At 28.2% G+C, this 9,767-nt stretch overlaps 3 protein-coding genes across 6 annotated transcripts in view; 1 reads left to right on the top strand and 2 right to left on the bottom strand.

Moving 5' to 3' along the window:
- LOC126839751 (macrophage migration inhibitory factor homolog) overlaps positions 1-9,767 on the bottom strand; it is a 95,468-nt gene that overhangs the window by 82,170 nt on the left and 3,531 nt on the right. The window contains exon 3 of one of the 4 annotated variants that reach the window (XM_050575167.1): positions 9,134-9,287. The exons of the other annotated variants lie outside the window; for them this stretch is intronic. Coding sequence (XP_050431124.1) covers positions 9,209-9,287 — 79 coding nt within the window. The 3' untranslated portion in view covers positions 9,134-9,208. Of the gene's footprint in view, positions 1-9,133; positions 9,288-9,767 lie in introns of those variants that run through there. 4 annotated transcript variants of the gene reach the window in all.
- On the top strand, positions 1,536-6,655 carry LOC126839656 (splicing factor ESS-2 homolog). The gene is given in 6 exon segments (XM_050575068.1): positions 1,536-1,749; positions 2,452-2,611; positions 2,740-2,859; positions 4,921-5,021; positions 5,136-5,764; positions 5,894-6,655. Coding segments are annotated over 6 exon segments (1,368 nt in total). The 5' UTR covers positions 1,536-1,698; the 3' UTR covers positions 6,201-6,655.
- On the bottom strand, positions 5,911-7,088 carry LOC126839730 (macrophage migration inhibitory factor homolog). Its single transcript, XM_050575148.1, has 3 exons — positions 6,814-7,088; positions 6,420-6,601; positions 5,911-6,354 (listed from the first exon to the last, which is right to left on the bottom strand). The coding sequence occupies exons 1-3, from the start codon at positions 6,919-6,921 to the stop codon at positions 6,273-6,275; spliced, it is 372 nt and encodes a 123-aa protein (XP_050431105.1). The 5' UTR covers positions 6,922-7,088; the 3' UTR covers positions 5,911-6,272.

Below are 9,767 nucleotides of genomic sequence, written 5' to 3'. Positions count from 1 at the left end.
TACAAAATTAGAGCTACAAGTTGATAAACTAAAAAATTAAAATTAGCACGAAGCAGATTATCTAATATTAAACAATTTAAACAATCAAGCTTGAATCTCTTTAAATGAATAACAGTATAACAATATACAAGACATTAGTTTTCCTTTAAAAAAATTGTGTAATAAAAAAAACATTTTGAGGCGGTATACTGCATAAAAACCAACACTTAATCTGAATCCAAACAACAACAGTCCTCTTCATTATTTGCAGGTAGTTGGACATTATATACTCATAGTTACACTTCGGTAAGGTTATATAACGCAGGCTATAAAATAACGAGATAACGACAGTGGTTTTGTCGTATCAGAATCATTAAGTGTCTTAATAAGTACACGGATAGGTTTTTTTCCCAATCAATCGAGTTTCTACTATAATCAGGTACACGATTTAGTCGCCTGTGATATCATGTAATAAACACAATATTATGATACCGATCATTGGGCCCTAACCTAATCTAACACGGATAGACGTTACCAACTAATAATTTTTAGTGTCTGTTCGTTTCTCACATCTGGTCCACCGGGTTTTTAGTTAAAAAAAAAAAAAGAAAAAAAAAAATTGAATTTGTATAAACTTTAAGTCAAAAGTGGTACTTGAGCACAAAACCTAATAGTATCATTCTGCATAGATATACGTAAAATTGTTTTAATGATTTGATCAATTTTTTTTAAAGATTTTAGGTGTTTTTGTTAAAATATACGAAATCTGCGAAAACACAGTTTCCCGGCAATTAAAAAAAAACTGTAGTGCCGAATTTTTTTCCCGTTTAATATGTTATGGGTACATATGAGTTCCAACTACTGGCAAATTTTCAACCCAAAAGTTTCAAAATTACCGCTAAAAACCCCGAAAAACAAAAAAAATTGTACCCCCCCTAGGGGGTGGGAAATGGGTATAGTTTAAGTTTGACACAACTGACGTGTGCGGGCATACCAAGTAATTATTTCTTATACATTTCAACTCGATCCGACTCTTTTTCTCGAAATTATAGCCAGTAAAAGTTCTAACTTAAAAACTCGTATGGTTTTTTTTTTGTTTAGTTTAAAAATTAAAATTTTAATATTTTTAGAATATTTAAAAAAAAAAGTGATTTCATTCAAACCTTCATCTACTTTTTATATGTATTATTAACTATTATCATCTATTATATGTCATGAAAATAATAGGTATATATTTTCATTTGAATTTTGATCTATGGTACATATATTACACCTTGTATTAATTACATTTAAGACAGTTATATGAAAAGGAGAACACTTAAATGCATAATGAAACTATGTACGTTATATTGTATTTTAGCAAGAATTATTAATTAGAATTGGTAATATATTTTTATAATTATAAAATACTTTTCCTTTTTGTATTATAAAATAAAATGTTCTTTGTTTTGTATTTAAATAATGGTAAGCCTGTAATTCTTGTGATGTTATCAAAAGTTTCATAACAATATTATTGTCCTTGTTATCATGATTAAGGTTTTTTCAGTATTCACAAAAAAAAAAAAAACTAAAAGTTAAAACGTATAACATACTTTTACCTATTATAATGAATTTGTAAAGTTATATTTTATAAAAGTCGTACATATTATTCAACTTATTACTGGTTACGAATTCTATTTTCTTACACCTACGTTTCAATTGTTAGTTTTAAGTTTCAATATGGCCAATCAAAAAGAACAGGCCGTTCTACCCGAAGAAGAGTATTTGGAGGTAATTTTATTACTGTTTACATAACATCATAATATAATTATATTAGCCACCTACATATTGGTATCGACTACTGTGGTAATTAACTATCGTAGTAACTATCTCCTAAAATGTCATTAGTAATCCTTTAGGCGATTTGAATTTACTATACCTACATTATATTAACCCTAACTAGTGTGCAGCAATTCTACTCATAAAATTGTGCCTTAAAATTATAGGTAAAATCAAACAAATTTGTATAATAAAAATTATACAACATAATAATATATACTAACTACAATCGTCAGAGCAGTACGAGAAATGGCACATCACTAGTTAAGAGTTAAACTTAAAGAAATTATCACTGAAAAATATTTTGTCTTTAGTTGCCAAATAAAAATAAATGTAATATAATATTAACATTTTCAAGAACCACTGGGAGGCTTATTTGGGATTAAAACGGTTTGTCGCCATCAGACAAGTATGTTTTATTAGGCGAGGTACGAAATAATTGTTATCGCAATAAAAGTGTACCTAATGCTTTGCTAATAATAATAATAATTATTATTATTATTTATAATCAATGCTGATAGCAACAATATAAATAATATCGAGTTATGTATGTTTTTATAAAGAGTAAAATAACTCAAAGTTTTGATGCAAATAGTGAAAGTATATTATATAATATTTGTAATTATTGCTCATTTGTGAAATTTATTTTTTTAGAATATTGGTAAAATCATTGAAAGAGATTTCTTCCCAGATCTGGAAAAGTGGAAAACTCAAAAAGACTATTTAGATGCCGTCGAAATAAATGACACAAAGAAACTACGGGAAATATACGAAAAATATAGTATAAGCAAAAGACTACTAGCTACACAGCCAGGTTAATCTTAAGAAATTTATACTCACCTATCCATCTTTAAAATTTGTTTTCCCCTTAGTATTTAAATTTAGATTAGATATTTTAAACCACACTTAGAACCCTAACCAAAATTAATAATTTATTTCTAGATGCCAGTCCAGATACTTTTGAAACGCCACAACCTTCTAAAGGGCCGTCATCTAGTAGAGCTGATGATTCAAGTATTATCGATGGTGGGAAAAATGATGATAACAAAACAAAAACTGTTGGTATGTTAATATCGATTAAGTTTAAAAAATGTATACAGTGGGTAAAAAAAGTCTCCGTACACTGTTGTCAAATTTTTTCAAAAACATAAAATGATAATTTAAAAGTTGATTAACTTCATATTTTTAACACACTTTTATTCAGAAACATATTAATATTTGTTTTTAGAAAAATAGAGCATATATATTAATTAGTTTATTTTATACATGTATATATGTACAACAACTTTGGAAAATAACAGCAAAAAAGTCTCCGTACATTTATTGATGTGTATGAATAACAGATAAAAATAGTACCGGAATAGGGAAAATCCGTATGGACTGAGAGTTCTACATATCAACGAGCATGTTATTATTGTTTTTGTAGCCATTAAGAACGATAGACATACGCTTAGTCCGTTTTATTCAATTCATATACATTGAACAATGGAGATACCAATTGCTATTCGTAAATTAGTAGTTAAACTAAGAAAAGATGGTAATTCTCTCAGAAATATTGCACAAACAATAAATAAATCGCACTCGACTGTACAATATATTATAAACCGATACAACGAAACTGATTCTTTTGAAGATCGAAAACGTACTGGTCGTCCCCAAAAATTGAAATCACACCAAAAGAGGGCCATTCTAAGGACAATTGTGACGGAACCAAAAACCAGTGCACCTAAACTGGCTGGTATGATTGATACTGACTATAATGTGAAAGTTGTGCCTCAGACCATTCGTAATGTTATTAGAAACGCAGGATATAAAGGTTGTGTAGCTAGGAAAAAACCCTTTATCAGTCAAATAAATAAAAGGAAACGTTTAGATTTTGCGAAGGCACACATTCATAAGGGAAATGATTTTTGGAAATCTGTATTATTTAGTGACGAAAGCAAGTTTAATATTTTTGGTTCAGATGGGCGAGTTATGGTGTGGAGAAAACCTAATAAGCAGATGGATTGCAAAACTTTGTGCCCAACGGTAAAGCATGGGGGCGGTAATGTACTAGTTTGGGGTTGTATGAGCGCTGCAGGTGTTGGTAATTTGGTATTTATCGATGGTATTATGGATCAACATGTTTATTTAAACATTTTGAGAAATAACTTACATGCAAGTGCTGAAAAACTAAATATTGGCAATTCGTTTATATTCCAACAAGATAACGACCCAAAACATACCGCGAAAAAAGTTAAAGAATGGTTGTTATACCGAGTACCAAAACAACTTAACACACCTCCACAATCACCAGACATGAACCCTATAGAACATTTATGGGAGGAAATAGGTAGACGTCTTAAAAATTACCAAACTCGAAACAAAGAACAATTAAAAAATGCAATACTAGAAGTATGGAACAGTATTGATTCTACTGTTTCGACAAAATTAGTAGAATTAATGGGAAAACGAATGCACGAAGTTGTTATAGCTAGAGGAGGGCCAACTGACCATTAATAACGATAATTATTACAATATATCATGTTAAAAATATTTATGTTATTTTGTACGGAGACTTTTTTTCCTGTTATTTTCCAAAGTTGTTGTATATATATACATGTATAAAATAAACTAATTAATATATATGTTCTATTTTTCTAAAAACAAATATTAATATGTTTCTGAATAAATGTGTGTTAAAAATATGAAGTTAATCAACTTTTAAGTTATCATTTTATGTTTTTGAAAAAAATTGACAACAGTGTACGGAGACTTTTTTTACCCACTGTATATCTAATTGTTATCTTTGTGTCTTAATAGCAAATCTGGACATTATTTAATTTTTATTTTTATTTAAGTACAATTTAGCCCTTTGGCTACTGCTGTCAAGGATTAAGCTGTTAATAGAATGAATAAAATGATTTCCAATAAAATTAATCTAATGTAGTACAGCCCTACAAGTATAGTCTATAATGCAGTAGTCAGAGGGTTAATAATTTCAACCAAATGTTTATTTGAACAAATTTATAAAAAAAAAAAAATGCATAATAAATGGCCTTAAATTCTATTAATGAGTTAATAAATTATTATAAATAAGAAATAGTAGTTTTCATTATTTTATTGTTTATGTTTTTTTTTCAGAGAATACCAGTTTAGATAAGTTCTTAAGTAAAACCACAAGTGAAGACAATCAAAGTTTCAATGATATTATTAAGGAATCAGAAATTCAATTCCGCAAAAAGGTTTGATTTTTTTTAAAACTTTAAATTATTATTTTAATTTATTAAAACTTAATTGTGTTTGCTTTCAAAATATTATTCTCCAATAATAATAAATAAACTTTTTTTTTTTAACAGAACGCTTGGTTGTTTGAAGGCGAAACTAAAGCTTTGGAAATGGTAGATACACTCCAAGTGCCATCTATTGAAGACCAAGCATCCATAACGGATAGGCCGTTTAACATGAACTCTTGGACATTCAAAAATAAAAATTACATTATGTATGTCCCCGACGGAGTTCAATTAACAAAAGAAGAACTAATAAGTATGGCTTCTAAACGACAAAAAATCGAACATTCTAATACGCGTCTTCGTCTGAATCCATTTGATGAACAACACAACAAACAGTAATTGTGTAGCTTGGCGCATATGCAAACTCGGCAGTTGGACGGCAAAATCGGTGTCGACGGCAAAGAATTAACTTCTTACACCCCTAAAATAAACGGATATGGTTTTGTCAAAACTCCTTCTCCAGCTCCGGGTGTCAACCAGAGTCCGTTGATGACTTGGGGAGAAATTGAGGGCACTCCGTTTCGTTTGGACGGAAGCGACACACCGTTGACACCTAATAATTCTGGGCCTACTTTTAAAATACCCGAACAGCCTAAAAGGGAACGATTGGCTCATGCCCTTGCTGAAAAAGCAAGTGAGAGCCATAGGAATAAAAAGTTTAAAGCCTTAGAAACAGCTAGAAGACAGTTATCAACGTAATTATAAAATTTAATTTTGTATTAAGATATTATATAGGAATATCATTGTATGGAAATAACCTGTTCTGATTTTTAAAAACGACTAGAGATTTTTTTTTTTTAAATATATTGTATTGTATTTTTTAGGCCTTCGCCATCTCATTTAATGACAAGTCCATTGGACAGATTGAATACCATGTCACCGGCTGCACAACGTTTAGTATCTAACCGTTTAAGCAGTGATAGAAGAAGAGATTTTGCATTGAGAGCGTCTTACAGCCCATCGCCACAATCGACGCCCACTCGATCACCAGCTATTTCACAGTTGAAAAGTGATTTGAAAAAATCTACACCCACAAGCGAAAAGAAACAATATGATGTACCTAAAAACTTGACCGATAATTTATTGAACATCAATGTTGCAAAACGTTCTAGAGCAGTTGATTTTTTTTAAATGGTTAAAAAAAAAAAATGAAATTAAACTAATATGTAAAATACTTTGTTGTACAGTAAATTAATTATATTGTTAATTTTGTAAAAACGCTAAGACAGTAGTGCTGAATACTGTTACGTTGCTCGCTTCCTGTTCGACAAATGATATTGATATGCTAAAACATGAAAATACTTTGTAAAAAAAAAAAAAAAATTGACTTGTATATTTTTATTCTGTTACTTTTTGTCTGGTATTTTGAAGTAATCTACAATGTGCTTTACCAGTACTTGAGCGTGCTTTACATTTTGTTCGGGAGTTATTTTCCCCGAACCGCCCACTATCTTCAACGTTCCCAAGACGCAACAGCCATCCACGCCGTGCCAATAAATATTTTGATTAGCGTTTACGTGCACTACGGAAAACTGAAATTCAATGCGACCTTTACTTTACTAACGTATCCAATGAATAAAGTGTTTTTCTTTTGTCAACGTATCTATAGAATAGAACTTCAAATAAATTTGTTTTAAATTTTGTAAGTAATGTTGTACTTCTAATCTTGTTTTTGGTTTTTCCTATGGCTATAATTTAAAATATACTTTAGTCCATTAAGAACACAGAATAGGTAAATGCTTACGTTTTTTGGTGTACTAAACATGTCTGCCATTAATTCAGCCGTTTTAATTCCAAAATCTGACGGTATTTTCGAAGGCTGAACATTTGTGTCAATTTGTAATATTGGCATTTTATATATTATATTTTCACGGACGAGCTACGGGTTTCAAAACGATTCTAAACCAATGTAATAATTGTAATTTGTTTTTTGAAAAATATATGATTGTTGTTTTATAAAATACAAATCAATATAAATTGTGTTGGCTAATCTCGAGTGTACGTCTTAAAACGTTTAAGTTATTATCTGGTTATCCGTCTTATTATATAATAATAAATGGTAAGTAGTAGCTGACCTATGACTGTATATGTGTTGTACCTACTTAGTAATACTATTAGTGTTTTTTTGCGGTAATACAATTTTTTTAAAGTTATATTTTGATAATTTATGATTTAATTGACAGATAAACAAATATCGGAATATTTTTTTTTTTATGTCGTATCATTGGTAATAGTAGGTTGATAAATTAAGTCTACCTATTGGGTATTATTTCAAATGTAATTAGTAATTAACTATATCTATAAAGTTATTGTTGGCCAACTCCAACAAAATACCGAAAGTTAAAAAGTTATTTGATATACTTCTACTTATAAAACCATGAAGGACAATAAATATATTATTTAACATCAAACATATTCGATTTTTTTGAACGTGGCTAAAAATAAGTACAATAAGTAGGGTTTAAACATGTCTAAAATGGTATTAATAGGATTAGAAGCGGGTTGTTTTTAAGGAGTTTTATATAGGCAAAATTTAAGTAAATTGTGGTTTTAATAAATTTCGACCATGTCAAGTTACTTTCCAGTTAATTTCTAAAAGCTGCATTGGTTATTTTCAATTTATATACTTTTTTCAATGAGTAAAGGCTGTTTTGTTTTTTTCGACCTAAAAGCCTGTCAAAATTAAGCATACCTACCGAAATGATCAGGTTTCAATTTTGCAAAGAGATTCGATTTGTTTAACTACTTTATTGGGTTTATATTTAGAAACCCGATTTTTATTTTAAAAAATCAGTTTTTTGTAACTAAATAAATTAAATTTGAAAATTCTTCAATATAAAAAAACCTTTTTTTTTACATGAAAAATGTAAAAGTCCGTTTCTGGCAAAACTCAGAGAAGTAGCCAAAGAAATCATATCTATTTACAGAATTGAAATCGGACCATCCTAAATAGTAGAACTGTTGTCAGGCAGCCTGAATATTTAATAATTAATCTCAGGCTTTTATGTCTAAAACGTTAAAAAAACCAACCTTTTTCAATCCTTTAAAAACTATTATTTTATATCTAAATTCAGAGTCTAAGAATTATTATGTACATTTTAGTTTCTTTAGCTTTGAATATATAAATATATATATATATATATATTACATTTTGATTTCAACCAAACAAGACCTAAATATAAAGAAAGATACATATATGTATTTATACTATAGTGTATACTATATTGAAGACATAATATTGATATATAGCGTTTACTTCAAGTATGAAGAATATTTTTTACGATATTTTATATATATATACCTATTAATTATTTGATATGCCAGGTGATTACTTTAACGCCCTACACAAGTTTTCATTTAAAATTATTGACATTAGCACTATATTACAAAATTAAACAATACTTAAATTTTTATATTTTTTAGTATTTTATAGAACTTCATCGACTTTTGAAACTTAAATAGTAACACATATATGTATTTGATAAGCTTTTTAATTTAAGAATAATTTGCTGAAAACTTTGATTAGTACGATAGCCAGTTTTGAATAAATAGTTTTAAAATTGTTAAAACAACAACCGATACCATAACTTAACACATGTTAACTAATTAACAATAAGTCGATAAACAGTTTTAAATAGTTATTTTTAAAGTTTAAAGTAATTTAAAATTAAAATTTCTTAGAACTATTTATTCAAAACTAGTGACTGGTTATTGACCAGTCGAATTTTCCAGTGAATTATTCTTAATTGAAAATTTCAATTAAATATAGGTACATGTTGCGAAATAAATTTTAGGAGTTGATAAAGCTCTAGAGAATACCAAACAACATTACAGTTTGAATATTGTATAATATTGTAGTATAGCATAAACAAAAAAGGTTTTTAAAAATTAAAAACTACAAAATTGCCATTATTTTAAGAATAGTGTGGGTCGTTAAATGACCCACTTATGTCTAATATAATTTTACATTTTAAAAATAACAAAAAAAAACTTACCACCTAACACACAATTTTATGAACTATGATTGAATATTAGATACGTCAGCTTTACAAAATATAGAAAAATGTCTACAACAATACTTTATTTCATCTATTTATTAAAAAGTGCAACTAACATAATGAACATATTGTATAATTGTTTTATAAAATCTTTTCTTCCAAAGTAGTTCCTTGGACTCCGATGTTCGACGGCTTTTGATCCACAAACGAAATATATAATCTACAAAATAAAAACGAAATTCCACAAATTTACTGTATAGTTAATTAATAAGCTTGTTTTACAATAAACTGTAGTATTATTAATTGTAATGAAATATCATAAGAGCTGTCATTTTAAAAATATTATAAGGTTATGTAAGAAAACTTTAGCTTTTGTTTTATCGGTATAAATTATAATATTATGACGATTCACTAATTTTTGCGTTCCATAATAACATTATACTTAATTTACATTTTACACTCAAACTAACAAAATAAGGATAACAAAAATTAAAAAATTGAAGTAGGCATATTTTTCATTGATCATTTTACACGTTAAAAAAAAAAGGTGTTAATATTTTTTTCTGAATTTATTTTAGCTTCGATGCAAAGCGAGAAGGTATTGGTTTTACTCTGATGTGGGCTTTTTTTTTCGCTGTATACACTGTAACTTTTTTAATACTTGACCAATTCCTTCGAATAGCAACTCTATAAATCACAA

Source organism: Adelges cooleyi, unplaced genomic scaffold, assembly GCF_023614345.1.
Source record: "Adelges cooleyi isolate 19-005CV unplaced genomic scaffold, UGA_ACOO_1.1 ACOO_flye_CR_arks_rails_tigmint_CR_PRNA_108, whole genome shotgun sequence".
NCBI classification, from domain to species: Eukaryota; Metazoa; Arthropoda; class Insecta; order Hemiptera; family Adelgidae; genus Adelges; species Adelges cooleyi.
This window is presented reverse-complemented; position numbering and strand designations above follow the sequence as displayed.